The sequence below is a fragment of the Hippocampus guttulatus genome, chromosome 7 (genome assembly GCF_054856545.1).
Source record: "Hippocampus guttulatus isolate MCC_2025c chromosome 7, RoL_Hgut_1.0, whole genome shotgun sequence".
Lineage (NCBI taxonomy): Eukaryota > Metazoa > Chordata > Actinopteri > Syngnathiformes > Syngnathidae > Hippocampus > Hippocampus guttulatus.
In genome coordinates, this window is record NC_141267.1 from 4,220,114 (window position 1) to 4,238,996 (window position 18,883).

The following is an 18,883-nucleotide window of genomic DNA, read 5'->3' on the forward strand; positions in this document are numbered from 1 at the left end:
GGAAAACGTGAAGAATGTTTGTGTCATCTGTGTCCTCCTATAGAGACCATATTAAAACAAAAAATATATTTCTCTCCCCTATCTTTTTGCATTTTCAAACATTTTTGAAAAAGCTCCAGGGGGCCACGAGAGCGGCTCCAGAGCCGCAGGTTGCCAACCCCCGGTGTAGTCTGACCTCATCATGAAACAGTTTGAATTATGATGTGCAGATTAGAACCCCAAAAAAAGTCAAAGAGTTAATCATGTTATCTGCAACAGTTATGATCTCACAGCCTTATGTGCTCAAAGCCCAATGAAGACACTAAATTGGCCAGAGGTGTGAGTATGATTGGGTGGTGGTTTATATGTGACCTGATGACCAGGGTGTAATACACATCACTACAGAAGTCAGTTGTGATATACTACAGCTCACCCATGACGCTGAACAAAAAATTTTCTGTCTCTTTAAAATAGTTTTTTTTTAACCACCAGACATAAGGAAGCACACATCAGATGACAACCCTGACAAGCTGAAACTGGGGGAAGCAATTGAGTCTCTCAAAGAAGTTATGACGTGAGTTTCCATGTCTTCACTCTCATTTGTGGTTATCAATCACCATATCATCACACCAATAAAACCTGACTCAATTTTGCCAAACTTTTTGCCAATGTCAGTTATTTACAGGAAATGAATATATAGTTCACAGCAGATGTTGCAAAAATATAAAAGACAAATGATGAGAATAAACAATAAATGATTTAAGTGCACAAACATACAATATGTATATATTTATACTGTATTTTCGCGACCATACCGCACACCGTATTAAAACGTGCAGCCTCAGATTGGGTGCTATTTCTGTATTCAACAAACACATAAGCCACATTGTATTATTCGACAAAGGCATGGTAAAACATACGCTACCTTAAAAAATATGGTAGCATGCATGCAGGCTAGCATGTTTTTAAAAAGGAAGCGGGATCAAAGCTGAGTTTGGTTGTACTTTATTAAGTATTGTACTCACATTATTTTTGGATTCATTCTCATCCACAAATCCTTCAGTCTTCATCTTTTACATCTGAACAGCTGGCCAAGTTCTCCATCAAACACCCTAAGCTACTTCTCTTAATAAAAATAAACTATTTACCTGCTCACTATTCAAAAGAACTCACACAACTGAATGAATAAATTTAGCAAGCACATGTTATGCCCTTCAACTGATTTTTTTCGATTATGAAAAACCAAGTCAGAATAAAAATTAAACATGTTTGCTCCTTTTCACACGTCTATATTTTATGAGCATTTCTCGAGTGAAGCAATTGTTCAGTTCAAACAATTCTGAGTAGTTATGAGAGAATAATGTTAGTTTTGTCAGAAATTTTTTAATAGCTGATCCTCTGTGTGGAATTATATTTCATTCAACAATGAATATTTTCATACAGTATTTTCCCCTGCCTAATGTTATTTTGACCTAATAAAAATACCAAAAATGTTGAGGACTGTGTTTTGTCATTTCTAAGTCCACTATGTTCGTTTATATTATAGGTTTGTGGCTCTGGATTGTTTCAGTGTCAATATCAAGACACTTTATACATGTTCAATGCTGTGAAGAAGTATTTTTCCCCTTCCTGATTTCTGTGTTCTTTTCATGTTTATCACACATAAAGGTTTGCTTCATCAAACCAATTTCAAAATCACATAGGGGAACCTAAGGAAATACAAAATGCAGTTTCTAAATGCCAAATTAAGGAAATCGGGAAAGGAGCAAATACTTTTTCATGACACTGTTCTATCCAAGCTAGAATTTTGATATCATATTGACACTGGATTCCATTATAATAACTGTACTGTACTTTTCACCAGTCACATTAACGAGGACAAGAGGAAGACAGATGGTCAGAAGCAGATCTTTGATGTTGTTTATGAAGTTGACGGATGTCCAGTAAGTCTGAGTTTATCTCATTTTTCTTTGCATACGACTACTACTATGACTACGTTGAAAACACGTATACTTGACATTGCAAGGTTCAGAACTCCCAGTGATGCTTCATGTTGCATCATTCCTCTTCTTTCACCTTAGACAGCTGGCCAAAATAAAACCTCTCCTCTCACATGAACACTTTGAGACAGTAATTCATGCCTTTGTCACATCCCGGCTCGATTACTGCAATGCCCTTTACTTTGGAGTCAGCCAGTCCTCCATTAAGTGCCTTCAGCTGGTCCAGAATGCCGCTGCTCGCCTCTTGACTGGTACTCGTAAGAGGGAGCACATAACTCCCACTCTGGCATCCCTTCACTGGCTCCCCATTCATTTTAGAGTTATTTTCAAGATCCTCTTATTTGTTTTCAAATCTCTGAATAATCTCGCGCCACCTTACCTCTCTGAGCTCATCCGCCCCTACACACCTGCCCGGCGCCTCAGGTCTGTGGACCAGACTTTATTAGAAGTACCAAGAACTAAACTGAGGCTCAGAGGGGATCGAGCCTTTTCTGTTGCTGGTCCCTCTCTCTGGAATGACCTCCCACTGAACATTCGGCAAGCCTCCTCGCTGCCCATCTTCAAAACCCTCCTCAAAACTCACTTGTATTCTTTGGCATTCGACTCAGCATGACTTAGATTTGTTCTTGGTTTTACTGTTTGGTGCTTTCTACCGCCTTTATTACCAATTTGTCTTACTGTTTATTGTGCATGTTAAATTGCTCCATGTACAACACTTTGTATGCAGCGATGGCTGTTTGAAAGTGCTCTATAAATACTGTTGACTTGACTTGTATGGATGAGCAGCAGGGCTGCCACAAACGATTATTTTGCTATTCGACTAATCACCAACGGTCATCTCGATGAGTCAACTAATCAAAACATATATACAGTAAATTGCGGCATATCGCAACAGTAACCATCATTAGCTTACAACCTGAATTATTTAAGGTATGTACACATTAAGAACAAAGATTATTAAGATTATTATTCAACTTTTATTAAACTTTGCGGCTTGTACCAGCATTCCTGACATTTTTATAAATGCTGGCACAACTTAAATTGAAGGTGATACTGTGGCCAATAATTTTGAGGTCTAAATGTTTAGTACATTTTAAAACGGAACCAAAAACTAAATACCATGCAGAGTTGCACTAATTACTATGAAGATATCTATAGATACAAAAACACATTTCACTCTTCTCCAGCACATCAGTGAAAAATGGATAGATGGATAGATAAATTCCATAAAGATAAGGAGAACATACCGTATTTTACAGACAATAAGTCGCTCCTGAGCATAAGTCGCACCAGCCATAAAATGCATAATAAAGAAGAAAAAAACATAAGTCGCCCTGGAGATGTCGCATTTTTTTGTGAAAATGAGACTGATAGGATGATTAGGGTGCAGCGTACATTAACACAAAAAAATATATTACTAACATGTACAAAGACACACAAATGGTTGTTTGTTTGTTTGTTCTCCTCGACACTCCTCGGATCTACTTGGGACCTGTCTTAGATCTACCGGTAGATCAGGATCGACGTAATGGGCACCCCTGATTTAGATTCACATATTTCTATGAGGCAAAATGACTTAAGAGCCACACTAGCTATTTTGCCAGCTTAAAAAGCAAATTTGAGTAACCATAAGATGTCGTCATTAAACTGCCTCGCCAGGATGGGACAAGCACTGCTAGCTCGAAACAATGCAGGAGCAACTTCAAAATAAAAGCCTACCAAGGCATCGATATCGACATATTTGATCATGTAAGCTTTATTTTGCAGTTGGCCTTCTCTCTGCGCTAGTGGCGTGTCACTGTCATCCATAAGCATGAGCACTTGTTGCTGCATCTGGCTTGACTTCTTCATGACCCACAATGCCTCTGAAATGGCCACATTATTTCAGTGTTTTTATTTTTCCACTCTTGGTGGAGCTGCATGAACATTTTGTTTTCATCATTTATCGCAATTTTAAAATGTCACATTTTTTCATCAGGGCCGATGAATGTGCAAAGTTTGAGTTTTCGTGCATATTTTGGTCCGCAAAAATACAATTCATTTTTGTGTGGAAAAAAGAATAATTTCTACAAAAACAATAGGAACCTTACAGCAGTCACTGCTCAAGTCTAAATCAGGGTTTCCACTCTTGGAAAATTTTGAAAATGATTGAGAGATTTTCCAGTCATGGAAAACGCAAAGAAAATGAGAAAAATATGGTTACAGCCGATGAGCTAGCGCCTCGGGCGGATCAACCGGCGTGATCTGCAGGTCAGCCTGATGTCCCGGTCGCCAAACCCACCACAACCATACCAACCGGCATGCCATCGTGTGGACGGCTCCTCCCACGGGTTATTCTCCGGCCCCAGAGAATCCGTGAACGTGTGCCCAAGCATATTGCCCGCTTTCCCTTGGCCTGCCCGCTCTGCAGCTTGTCCAAGACGCCGTGCCACAGAGCCCACCGCAAAACAAAAATGCTCCTCTAACTCTGTGTCTAAATACTTGCCTTACTTGTTCCCCTTATTCTGGACTACAATTTGCGAAGTTGCCACATCGTGGAACTTCAATTCATATTTTGAATCGCGCAAAACCAGTGGCAAAGTCTCAGCCACTCGTGAAATCTTGTGACAGAACTCCGCACAATACAGTGCAAATGTTCAATTTATCTTGCCCCAATCCTACCCCAGTTGATTGGTGCCTGTTGTAATAGAGAAGCAACTGAGGCGAGGCTCGGGGTCAGGCAGTTATGGAACCTGTAATTTAAAAAAATATGCCTAGAGCAGGCGTGCCCAACCAGTCGATCGCGCGGTGTGTAAGGTGTCATTATTATTATTATGATTTTTAGATATTTTGGGTTGGTGTACATTACGGCCTGCACACCCTGTCATTATCACGTTAGCCCCCCCCAAAAAAAATTACAGATGTACTGTATGTAAAAACCAACTTGCAGTCCCTTCAACCAGGGTGCTGAGCCGGAGTTTTACCTCACTGATCAGCCCTCTGGGCTCCCAAACAGAAGATGTGTTGGCAACGCAAGTTTGGACTCTGGTTTGAGTGGATGCCCAAAGGGTAACACGTCACCGCTTACACAGGGTCAGGCAAAATGATCTGACACATTTGTAGGTTAAATAAAAGTCAAATAAAGTAAAGAAACAAAAAAAGTTTTTATTTTTGAAAAGTACATATAATGCCATTTCTTTTCATATGCAGTAATGACATTTTGCTTTGTTTCTTTATCATGCCATTGTATTTCGTTTCTTTTTCAGTTGCTGGCATGAATTGGACTTTCAGTGTGGAAACATTCATTAAAACAAAAAAAGAATGCAAACGAATCTGTAACTGCATCACAGCAAGTGTTCCGTTTACACTTCAATCTTGGTAGACATGATTCCGTACCAGCTCGAAACACGATCTTGTTATGGGTTACCAACTTCAGAGCTACTGGATCTGCATTGAAAAGAAAATCAACTGGCTGACCTTGCACTGCCAGAACTCCACTTAATTTTTAAAACAAAACAGAATGGCATTAAAGTAATCCCTCGTTTATCGCGGGGGTTACGTTCCAAAAAGAACCAGTGATAAGTCAAATCCATGAAGTAGGATTTATTTTAAAAAAGCAAAAAATGTGAGAGGGATGAAATTTCAAATGTGCTGTATGTTTCACATAATGCACATTTGACAGTAAAGTTGTACTTGGTACTTGATAGTCGGCTTTATTTTTTACAGTTATTATACAATACTGAACTATGTATACAATGCAGAGGGCATTGCTCTAAGACTGCAAGGGAAGCTCAGCTTCCCCTAAAATGTCAAAAAGTGATCAAATATATGTGTGTATGTACAATTGTGTGGACATGTCATTGACTAAATTTGTGCTGCAACGCGCTCAACTTTTGTTCCGAATCAGCTTCTTATTACTGGTTACGACGCGACTCTCTTCTCATTCATTACCGCAGCTTCACTGTGCTTTAAATTGTGTGGACGCTGAGCAGTTGTAGGGGACTCCAGTTCCTCGTGAGCCATATCCTGCCTGTTTTAAGTCCCTCCCTACTCCAACACACCTGATTTAATTGTTCAGGCCTCGACAGAGCTTGCTGATGAGCTGATCGTTTGAGTCAGGTGTGTTGGAGTAGGGAGGAACCTAAAACAGGCAGGATATTGCTCTTGAGGAACCGGAGTTCCCTACACCAGCTCTAGGTTGTCCCTAGTTGTTATTGTGAGTGTAAATGTTTATTTGTCTATGTGAGCCTTGCAATTAGCAACCAGTTCAGGGTGTACCCCGCCAACTGCCCAAATACAGCTGCGATAGACTCCAGCACACCTGAGGATAAGTGGTTCAAATTATGAATGGATGGATAGTATGTTCGAAACTCAGATTGACCATTAACATAAAAATTTGAGAAATGCCAAAAATGGACGTGTTTTTCACAGGGCAGCAACTATATGGTATATTATTTCATGGTTTGTTAGTATTCCTGTGATTTAATGCTAAATAATTTATGCCACAATTGAATGGAGCAGTGTAGCGCGGGCATTAAGGAATGTTTTTGTCATGTTTTCCTCCTACAGAAACCATTTTAAAACAAACAAAATATATACAGTATATATATATATATATATATATATTTATTTATTTCCGTACCCCATCCTTTTCCATTTTCGAACATTTTTGAAAAAACTCCACGGAGCCACTAGGGCGGCGCTAAAGAGCCGCATGCGGCTCTGGAGCCGCGGGTTGCCTACACCCGGACTAGTCTCAAATACAGCAGAAAGTAAATGGCCAGGACTACATCTGTTCAAGTCTGTTTAAAACAATAGACTTTATCATGCCACTTTTTGTGATGTCAATCTTTTGATCTGCCTCAATAATGAAATGGATTTAAAATTAAAATAGGGGCTTTCTCAGCAATTTTTAGATGAATAAAATATAGATTACATAGCTCAATTAATTACAGACCATAATTAATTACTCAATTTTTAAAATCTCTTGACAGCACTAAAACTGGTACGTGACACGATGCAGTTAACAAATGCACGCAAATATAAGAAACACTTCTGTTGTGGCATGAAATTATTTATCATTTACTCACAGTTGCAGTGCAGTGTAAATGTAATCATTTTTAATGTATTGATGACTTTGTTAATGTTGATGGCAGTCAGTAAGTTTTACCAGTCAGTCAGTAAGTTTTACCAGTATTCGTGGTTGGGGTACCAAACGCTAAATTTACAATGAGAGTATGTATATGTTGCCCAAAGGCTTGAATAATAAACAACACATGTTTTGGTGCCCTAACACTTCTGTCCCTAACACCACTGTATATTTATTGAATTATTAGGAGTGGGTAAAGGTTTTAAATGTTTTGTCTTCAAATGTTGTAAAGTGTTGAAAAATGTTAAAAATGTATTTATCTCATCAACGTATTCTAATTATTATCCTTGCAAGAATAGTTTGAATAAAGATATTTAAAATATAGGTAATTTGAAGTTTATTTGCTGTGAGGTACTATTCCACTGCTTTTTACTGATTTAAGTTTTTCCTAAGGCATCGTTTCAGTACTGGTAGCGAGGTAGTTTATGAAGGTACAGTATCAAAGTCAACATTTTGTTATTGTGACAACACTGATCAGTCCAAGATCAGCAGTATTCAAATCTTAGCTTTCTGAATGGGAATCCAATTGGGAGTTTTCAAGAGACTCCAACCCCACATTTTGGATATTTTGTATTCAAATATGATGCTATCAGTGTGTGCATCTGTGATTATTATTATTCTAGTACTAAACATCAGGATTTCTGTCTTTGTAAAAGAGACCACGGATTTGTAGTCATAGACCTTGGTTTGCTTCAGTCTGTTGATTGTCCACGTGACTTTCAATATCATATCCCGCTCTTTGCAGGCTAACTTGCTATCCTCCCACCGCAGTCTGGTTTACAAAGTGGAAACAATCGCACTCGGAGACAAACCCTGTGACCGTGGTCAACATGTCACACTCTTCCTCTTCAGTGATTGTTTGGAGGTAATGTTTTTTGTACTTGACTTTTGAAATGCATAATTTATCTATTTTATATGGATGTACAGTATACTGTTGTGATCATTTTTTATTCTGTCGAACAGTCTTCCCTGTACATTTTTCAATTTATTTGTGGCATTTATGGGGGGGGGGGTTACTTTAACCTAAAAATTGTTTTTCTTTTTCGTTCTTTAAGGGTACATCAATACATTTCCAAATAAGATGTCTGTGTTGGAAAGTTGAAGCGAACAACTTAAAAACCCAATTCCAGTAAAGTTGGGACATTATGTTAAACGTAAATATAAACAGAATACATGTTTTTTTTTCAAATCATGTTCAACTGATATTTAATTGACTACACCACAAAAACAAAATATTTGATGTTAAAACTGATAAACTTTATTGCTTTTAGCAAATAATCATTAGCTAAGAATTTTATGACTGCATCATATTCCCAAAACGCTGGGACAGGGTCATATTTACCACTGTGTTACATCACCTTTTCTTTTAACAACATTCAATAAACATTTGGGAACTGACGATATCAATTGTTGAAACTTTTTAGGCCGAATTCCTTCCCATTCTTGCTTGATGTACAGCTTCAGCTGTTCAACAGTCGGGGGTCTCCTTTGTTGTATTTTACGCTTCATAATGTGCCACACATTTTTAATTGGAGACAGGTCTGTCCTGCAGGCAGGCCAGTCTAGTATTTGCACTCTCTTACAACGCAGCCATACTGTTGTAACACGTGCAGAATATGGTTTTGGCATCGTCTTGCTGAGATAAGCAGGGGCGTCCATGTATGTACCTTTCAGCATTTATGGTGCCTTCACAGATGAGTAAGTTACCCATGCCATTGCCACTAACATACCATCAAAGATGCTGGCTTTGGAACTCTGCATCTATAACAGTCCAGACGGTTCTTTTCCTCTTCAGCCCAGAGGACACGACGTTCAGAATTATGAGAAACAGTTTGCAGTGAGGACTCGTCTGACCACACAACAGTTTTCCACTTTGCATCAGTCCAATTTAGATGAGTTTGAGCCCAGAGAAGCTGGCGGTGTTTCTGGGTGTTCTTGATGACTGGCTTTTGCTTTGCATAGTTGAGTTTTAAGTTGCACTGAAGGATGCAGCACTGAACTTATCCTGTATGTACAGTATGTTATGTATGTGATGCATACTATACTGTATAATGTAATGTGTTGACTCACTGCTTTGGTTCCAGTTTAACTTTTTCGCTCATTGTTGTCATTAGACATACTTACCCGATTCTGACTTGGATTCCAGATCCGTCAGTTATAAGTCAGCTGCGAGGCACCAGCTGCGGTGCCATTGATTCTCAATGCCAAATTCTGCTCATCAGTTCCAATAATAAGGACACTTGGTAGTCATCCCTGCAAACATAACACATTCTGTCTGTCTGATTATATATTTTTATTCAGATTGCAAGGAAGCGACACAAAGTTATCAATACTTTTAAGAGTCCACTGGGACAAACAAAAGCGCCGCCTCCACTGAAGCACATCACTTTGATGCCACTGTCACAAATTCGAAGAGTTCTGGACCTGCGGGACACAGAAGGTAAGATGACCGCATGTACAGATGGAAAAAAGCTATAATGAAGTGAAGAATGTTGGGTGTTTATTTAACCTACTGTAGATCGCAGAGAAGTGTGAATTTGGCGATAGGCCTTTTTGTTGAAACATATTTTTTGAAATGGGAATAGATAGAAAGAATAGAAAATATGACGTCATTGTAAATACAAGTACGATAATACATACAAATACATCCATCCATCCATTTTCCGAACCGCTTGATCCTCACTAGGGTCGCGGGGGGTGCTGGAGCCTATCCCAGCCGTCTTCGGGCAGTAGGCGGGGGACACCCTGAATCAGTTGCCAGCCAATCGCAGGGCACACAGAGACGAACAACCATCCACGCCCACACTCACACCTAGGGACAATTTAGAGCGTCCAATCAGCCTGCCATGGATGTTTTTGGAATGTGGGAGGAAACCGGAGCACCCGGAGAAAACCCACGCAGGCCCGGGGAGAACATGCAAACTCCACACAGGGAGGCCGAAGCTGGAATCGAACCCGGTACCTCTGCACTGTGAAGCCGACGTGCTAACCACTGGACTACCGGGCCGCCCATGTAAAGGGAAAATGGAGTAAAAAACTAAAATGAAAAAGACTTTCATGGAAACGTGGCTAAATGGAACCAAGTCAGACTGGGCCAAAATTAATTACAAAACTACTCTCTTGGAGCTTTGACGGTTTTTAAAGATGACACCTCAACTTTGTCGGCTCATTTCAGTGACATCACACTCACTTGCAACATGCAGTTAAGCTATACATTTGAATTCAACTCAATTTAGAGCACTTTAAAATAACCATTTTTGCATACAAAGTGCTCTCCATGTAGTATAAATCAGTCATACATCAACAAAGATAGTAAAAGCAATAATATAAGAACAAAGACAGCAGTGTGCGGGTGTGTAAATGTGTGCTTTGAGCTAAAAAGATGTTTGCACAAGGATACACAAATTGACATAAGCACTGAAAATATAATATGACGCCCCAGTTCAAGTGTGTCGCAGCACTTTTGCACACTAAGAATATATCAGTCCAGCCGCAATTCGTCAAATCAGTCGTCACACTTGCTTCCCAGGGCCAAGTTCAAAATAAAAGCCAAATAAGGCATTGATATCCAAGTGCAGTATCACCGTATTTTCCGCACTATAGGGCGCACCAAAAAGTCTTCCATTTTCTTAAAAGCTTAGGCTAGGCCAGCTTTCTGTTGTCGTAGATCAAAGCGTATTTGATTTGTGACGTCGGTTGCGTCGGCGCTGATTGGTTGAAACCAAAAGACGTACGCGTGCGTACATGTTCGCACGGACGCACACACAGCAGAGAGCAGCTGACTTTCGACTGCTGAGGCGTGCTTCGCTCGAGTGGCGTCGCTACAAATATTCCGTGTTCGGGTCGGAATAATTGCTGGCGATTATACTGCCGAGTGTGCAAGAAGGGCATCTCCGTGAGCGGTAAAACTTGTCATAGCCTCCTGGTCAAGTGAAATGCAATTAGGCACACAGCAAAACAGAAGAAAACTGATCGCCAAGAACTTGCAAAAAAATATTGAGGAGAAAACTAAGTCACTGTCTGCTATTCCCTAATTGTCATATCAGTTTCATATTTGTCATTATAAAACATGTCTGATCATTGAAGGTGATATGAGGGAAAATAATAGGGTTGGACCATTTGGGATTTAGACTTCTGACATGCATTTCAGCTGTTCAGGTATACTGGATATTGCTAAGATGGGCAATCAGTACTACTGTTAGTGAAACCAGATTTTTCTAAACCCAGTCCAGGTGACCCATATGACCATTAGCTCTGTTCTTCGTGTTGTTTATTCGAAAATAAATTGAAGTTTTATATTTTCTCAATTTAAATTTTTCTTTGTGTTTTATTTGAGAATTAATTCAAGTTTTTTTTTTTCATTTTCCTACCTGTGATACAGGTAGCAAAGTGAAAATTTGACAAACAGTATGTAAAATGAAGATGTGCCCTTCCTTTGGCAGCAATGATTTAAACACCAGCTCAGTGGTATGTGGCTTTCTGTTCAGCCCGTGTATTGCTGAGCGGGCATTAAATCCACCGTGAATGCCCCGCTGAATGGAGAAAAAGTCCTCACAAAATGGCTAAATTGGTCCTCAAAAGTCATTAAAAAGTCCATAAATAAAAAGCAAGTGGAAGAGCGGGAACCCTAGTGGAGGCATTGTAGATTGTGCCTTATAATGCGATGCGTCGAATGTATGAAAAAAAAAGACAAAAGAGCCATTCATTGAAGGTGCGCCTCATAATCCAGTACGCCTTTTAGTGCGGAAAATATGGTACTTGTTTTGCTTTTATTTTTAAGTTCACCTTTACGGCGCATTATACACTCCTCTCTGAATAACCATTGTGGCTGCTGGCTTGATGGTTGGCTCTCCACTCAGACTCCACGAACGGCATCATTCGCATTTCTGGATGCTTTGCAAGAGGGCTGTACTAAGCTAGCTGATCACAGGCTCCCATACTGCAAGTCAGAGTTGGGCAATGCGTTTTTTGAAATGGCCATGGAACTTAATTTTGTTAAAAATGAACTTAATGTCTTTTTTAAATTTTTTTAAATAAAGTAAATTGTATTTTTTATACAAGCTGCCATTGTGTAGATCTAGTTATTATGATTATAAGATAAGATATCCTTTATTAGTCCCACACTGGTTATTATGTTGTGGGAACAAGGAAATAAAACCTGGGGCGGGGGGGGGGGCCCTCAACTTTTATTAAAAAGATATAGTAACAGTAAGACTTGCCCAGATGTGCCGTAAGTCTTTCAGGAAACCAAGCCAACATTTTTATGTGCAGCCCTGACTGCAAAGCGGTCATTCTGTCATGCCAAGATGACATGGGTGGCAGTAATAGTGTATTTTTTAATTTTTAATTTAGAGTAATTTTTTTACAACATGAAGCAACTAGTGGACTCTTTCCTATTTTATATGAAAATCACAGCTAGCCCCCAGATCCCACAAATATAATTTTTAATATTTATATTCATCATTGCAAAATTGTGTTTTACTGACACCTTTGCACAACGTTGTCCGCCTCAATTGTTATTACTGATACTCATTATCATTAGTGACGCATATTTTGCTGGCAAGCGAGCCAGAACTAAAACAGATTATGTTAATTAATCTATCTTCTGGAGTTGCTGAATAAAAAGATGCCTCGCGTCTAAAGAGCAAGTGACTTGGAGTCACTCCAAGTGACAAGACGGGCATGCAGACCACTTTGAGAGCGCTAACAACAATGCACTGCCAACTGCTAACCAAGAGCCTACATTCCTCTCTTGAAGCAGGAAAGAGGTGGTGGTGCTTCACAATCCAAATGGCTCCTCCACTCTTGCTATCTACCTCTTTAAACATTGTGTTTATTAGCCGTCGTGCAGTGCAATACATTTGTAGATGGTAATTCTTATATGGATGTGTCTGCTGCATCACAAGCGGAATTCCTCAAGTATAAGATAACCTTCATTAGTCGAATAAAATACCTCTAATCAAGAAGTATGGGGCTTTCCAAATAAGGGGCATGTGGTAATAAGCGATAAAAATACTTTACATCAACTCTTTATTAAGTTGTTAATTTTGTTTTGCTGTCCCATGCTCAATTCTGCGAGACGGTTCTTATCAGAATTTTAAAAAACATGGAAATTGCCCTGGAATTCAATTTCTATCATTTGCCAGCTCTGTTATAACTAGGAAATACAAATATTTGTAAAAAATATAAGCATTCACTAAAGTTACATCTCTCCGCGTTGCAACATTGCATTACAATTAAATCCTCATTCATAGATATTTAAACTAGCGAATATCTCAACAGAATTGTCCACTTTTGTCAAGCAGTCCAACTACTTGTTCCAGTGGTTTTTGTAAAACTCATGATGAATACAAGAATAATCTGGGTTCAACATTTTTGTCCTGAATGTTTTTTGTGCTTGGAGAAATAAGTACACATTCTGCCTTTGTATCTCACATCTCTCCTATGCCCTTCCCTTCAGAATGTGTGAATGCATTTGCTTTAGTCGTTCACCCGCCGACTGAACAGGAGAACATGCTGTTCAGCTTCCAGTTGGCTGGAGAGGAAACAGTGAAAAGTGACTGGCTTCGAACGCTTTGTCGACATGTAGCCAACACCATCTGCCGGACTGATGCGGTAACGGACAACACTCAGAAGCACACGCGCGCGCGCACACACATGCAAGCACACACAAACACACACAAAATAGCCAAATGTTATGGATCATCAGTATTTTGTGACATAACTCACTGAACGCTAACTAATTACAACCATAACAATAATTATTTTGCATATTTTTACAAATCCATTGCCAAACATGAATGGTGGCCCTGGGCCAGGATAGTGCTATGTTAGGCCACCAAGACACTTTAGACGCAAGCCGGTACGAATTTCATAAAACAATTAATGGATTCTCAGTGTATTATAGACTTGGGACCAGTCCGTGAGCTACCGGTCGATTGACGTAATGGGCACCCCTGCTCCAGTCCATATTTGGTCCAGATGTTCCAGTACACTATTCCTGCTATATGGTTATGGCTCTCCATGTATGCCTTGCCTGCCAGCAACTTCCCTTGCTTTGTGATATGCTGCTCTGTGGCTTCCTTGCGCAGCCTACACTTGGGGTCCTGTCTGATGTGGTAGACCCCAGACTTGATCGAGTGTTTAAGGCCATGTCTTGTGCTGCCACAATAAGCACCTGTCTTTCAGTGCAGCATTTTCACCATCGGTGTCAGCCACTTCAATTTGTCAGTGGTACATGTAGGCGCTTGTCTTTCCATCACAGTCCAGCTGGCTCCTTTTCCTTTCTTGGCTTCTGTTGCCTGAGACATTCACTTAGCAGGTTATCCCTGGAGGCTGTTGTTTCTTCATGGATAGTGCCCATGATGCTAACTTATCCACGGCCTCCCTCTTTCCACTTGGTGTACAGCTTCAGAATGCTGGACAAAACCTCCCTGCATTGAAAGAAGCTTTCAAAATAATAGCGGCTTGTGCCTCTTGCAGTGGCCAGGATATTATGCCAGCGGGTTATCTGATTTAAGGCAGGGCGTCGTAGGTGTTAATGGCCAGGATTTTATTCTTGCTGTTCATTCCAATACAATCCAACTATTTATATAGCAGATTTCAGAACAGCTGCAGCTGTAACAAAGAACTTTACATACTATATAACATAACTTACTATATAACATAACAGACCAAAAGCACTGCACTAAATTAAGAGTCAATAAGTCTTGAAAAAACCCTGCGATCAGATATCAGCATGATTTCGGCAAGATTTGATGTCATTCAGAAACTCCCTGTTGTATTTGGGAGGAGAGTGTAAATGACAGGGCAGAGTACAGGAACAGCTCTGCCCACTTCAAAGAAAGTAAAAAAGTTATTCTCACCCATTTTCTCTTCTTTTGACAAACCACTTCTTGTTCAATTTTTTTTTTCAATAAAAAATTACATAAAATACAATACAGGATTGCAATGTTTCCATCGCAGTGCATCGGACTGTGGTGCTCTTTGATTTAAATGGCGGGAGTCACCAACTTAAATTTTTCCTCCATGATCCCCTTGAGTAACAACACACCTAATGCTCTATATCTATCCATTCATCTTCCGATCTGCGTTATCCTCACAAGAGTCACGGGGGGTGCCAAAGATTATCCCAGCCGTCTTCGGACAGTAAGTGGGGGACACCCTGGACCGGTTGCCAGCCAATCGCAGGGCACACAGAGATATTTTTTTTAAATGTTGATCATCCATCCATCCATCCATCTTCCGAACTGCTTCATCCTCACTAGGGTCGCAGGGGGCGCTGGAGCCTATCCCAGCTGTCTTCGGGCAGTAGGCGGGGATACCCCGAATTGGTTGCCAGCCAATCGCAGGGCACACAGAGACAAACAACTCACACTCTCCTTGGGGCAATTTTGAGTGGTCCATCAGCCTGCCGTGCATGTTTTTGGAATGTGGGAGGCAAGCGGAGTACCTGGAGAAAACCCACAGAGGCCCGGGGAGAACATGCAAACTCCACACAGGAAGGCCGCAGCCAGAATCAAACCCTGCACCTCTGCATTGTGCATTCTAGAAGAGTCATCAAAATAAGAAATCTATCAAAATCCAAGAATTTGTCCAATACATTTGCAGTAGGAAAGACAATCAATCCTTCCCCCACCTCTCTTCAATTTGTTCATCCAGATTTACTGTAACTGTCACCCAGTCGGCTCTGTAATCTAACAATTGTATTTAAAAGCGCCATCCAGCTACCAGTAGTTTAAATTTGGTAAGGTAGAGATAGATAGCAATGGCTCTGTGACAATGCCACCATGGCATTTCTTCAAGGCACATGTAGTTTTGCTCAGAATTTGTAATTCTCAGCTTTCATAATTGTGTCAGGCTTTCTCGATGCAAACCACTGGATACATTTGTTTTGTTGCACTAACTTACTCCTCGTAAATGAATGAAGACAGTTGCAGTAGTGAAAGTTTTTATCCCATCCACAGGGTGACCTAATTCACTGTGCAGACCCAGACTCACTACAGGTCAGTACCAGAGATATGGACAGCACCCTAAGCAAAGCCTCAAGAGCCATCAAGAAGACATCCAAAAAGGTAAAAGCAACGTTATTTTTAATGGATTATTTATTTATTTACTTACGTACATAAGTTGCTTTAGAGAAGTGATGCATTGCGTTTGTATGAAAATGTAATCAGGGCAATATGGTCTTAAACTTCCCAATTTTGTCCCTCAAAAATCTGATCTGAATGTCTTCCTTCAATCAAAAGATAAAGCAAATGACAATGAAATTGTTGCAATCTTTAGATTGTCTCTTTAAACACAATCAAGGGTATCATACATTCTCATAAAACATTTGAAATGTTGGACAATTTCACATAAATTATAATAATTAATCAACTATTCCCTTTAGGATCAATATGTAATGTTTTTTTAAAAAGTAACATAAATGAAAAGTGCTCCTTCCAAACAAAAACAAACTTTGTCCCTGAAAATGTAAACAGAATTCCGCTTACAGGAAACAGCACGACAGGTACATGCCAGGTAGGTTGTGTTCTTTCATTAAACATATTTTGGAAAGAAAATGAAACCTGGCTTCATCATAAATCATTCCTTGTTACATCTTAGAATGTCACCCCTACATTAGAAATTTATTTTATGCTTACAGATTGCAATGTCCTGTGTCTTGACAGAAATAAACCCCAGTGTATAATGCTTTACACCAGGGAGGTCAAACTCAGGTCCTGGAGGGCCGCTGTCCTGCATGTTTTCCAAGTCTCCCTGTTGCAACACACCTGATTGAAATGATCAGATCATCAGCAAACTCTGTGGAAACCTGACATTGAACCTGTTCATTTGAATCAGGTGTGTTGCAACAGGGAGATTTGGAAAACATGCAGGACAGCGGCCCTCCAGGACCTGAGTTTGACACCTATGCTTTACACTATAAATAGTTTATAGTAGGGCTGAATGATTCTGGAAACTTATGCCAATTTTTTTCCCGAAAAATTGTGATTTGAATTGATTTGTTACCCCCCATATATATGTGTGTGTGTGTGTGTATATGTATGTGTGTGTGTATATATATATATATATATATATATATATATTAGAGCTGTCAAACGATTAAAATATTTAATCAACTTAAAAACGCAACTGTCATAGTTAACTCAAAATTAATGGTGATTACTCACATTTTTTATCATTTCTGAATTTCCTTTGTGTAGACATCATTTCGGATGACTACACTTGGTTCGAGGCACTGAAGACGTTTTATTTTCAGCCTGGTCGCTACTAAAGCACCGCTGAACTCTCGACGTGCCTCAGCGCAACGGTACTGTCTGACAAACACAGAGAAGCTCCACCCCCTTTATTTATATGGACACGGAACACGGTAACCTTGCACACAAAATAGTTCCAAACAAGTAACAATCGCGTCACCTCATCAACCAAGTCTCTTATTTCTCTCCCGAAACAGTGTCTTCTCCCGCTTGGTGTACCTTAGCCTTCTCCGCTACGTACAATTTCTGTTCACAGCTTGTAATGGAGGCTCTCGCTGGCAATACGTAGTGGAGTCGTTAGATGCAATGCGAATGATTTCAGGTTGAGTCTGGCTGTGGACAATGTTGACAGGCTTGCATGCAGTCGTCATACATTTAGCTATGGCTTCAGCAAATTTGTTTTTCGTCGTGTTATCCATTTTCTTCGCTTTGAAATGATCCATAGCTGTCTGTCTTAGACGAGGGGGCGGAGTACTCACATCAGCTGTGTGCTTGGCCATTAAGTGGTATTTCAGACTCGAGGTGCTATGATGATAGCTCAAGTCAAGTCAACTGTATTTATAGAGCACTTTCAAACAGCCATCACTGCATACAAAGTGCTGTACATGGAGCAATTTAACATGCACAATAAACAGTAAGACAAATCGGTAATAAAGGCGGTAGAAAGCACCAAACAGTAAAACCAAGAACAAATCTAAGTCATGCTGAGTCGAATGCCAAAGAATACAAGTGAGTTTTGAGGAGGGTTTTGAAGATGGGCAGCGAGGAGGCTTGCCGAATGTTCAGTGGAGGTCATTCCAGAGAGAGGGACCAGCAACAGAAAAGGCTCGATCCCCTCTGAGCCTCAGTTTAGTTCTTGGCACTTCTACTAATGTCTGGTCCACAGACCTGAGGCGCCGGGCAGGTGTGTAGGGGCGGATGAGCTCAGAGAGGTAAGGTGGCGCGAGATTATTCAGAGATTTGAAAACAAATAAGAGGATCTAGAAAATAACTCTAAAATGTATGGGGAGCCAGTGAAGGGATGCCAGAGTAGGAGTTATGTGCTCCCTCTTACGAGTACCAGTCAAGAGGCGAGCAGCGGCATTCTGGACCAGCTGAAGGCGCTTAATGGAGGACTGGCGGACTCCAAAGTAAAGGGCATTGCAGTAATCGAGCCAGGATGTGACAAAGGCATGAATTACTGTCTCAAAGTGTTCATGTGAGAGGAGAGGTTTTATTTTGGCCAGCTGTCTAAGGTGAAAGAAGCTGGATTTGACAACGGCACCAATTTGCCGATCAAGTTTGAAATCAATGTCCAGTTTAAGGCCCAAGTTTGAGACTGTTGACTTAAGATAAGGAGACAGGGGGCCCAAGTCTACAGGATGGGATGTACAAGGGCCACTGGGACCAAACAATAGCACCTCTGTCTTCTTTTCATTGAATTTCAAAAAATTTTGTGCCATCCAGGTTTTGATTTCTTCCAGACAGGATAGGAGTGGCCTTAATGAGAAGGCGTCTTTTTTGCTCAGTGGGACATA

General features: G+C 40.3%; 1 protein-coding gene across 1 annotated transcript in view; it reads left to right on the plus strand.

Annotated features, from left to right (window-relative positions):
• ect2 (epithelial cell transforming 2) overlaps positions 1–18,883 on the plus strand; it is an 80,363-nt gene that overhangs the window by 53,662 nt on the left and 7,818 nt on the right. Inside the window, exons 18-23 of the mRNA XM_086116638.1 lie at positions 472–553; positions 1,844–1,922; positions 7,853–7,972; positions 9,409–9,547; positions 13,568–13,722; positions 16,074–16,181. Of these exons, the coding sequence (XP_085972764.1) occupies positions 472–553; positions 1,844–1,922; positions 7,853–7,972; positions 9,409–9,547; positions 13,568–13,722; positions 16,074–16,181 (683 nt within the window). The remainder of the gene's footprint in view (positions 1–471; positions 554–1,843; positions 1,923–7,852; positions 7,973–9,408; positions 9,548–13,567; positions 13,723–16,073; positions 16,182–18,883) is intronic.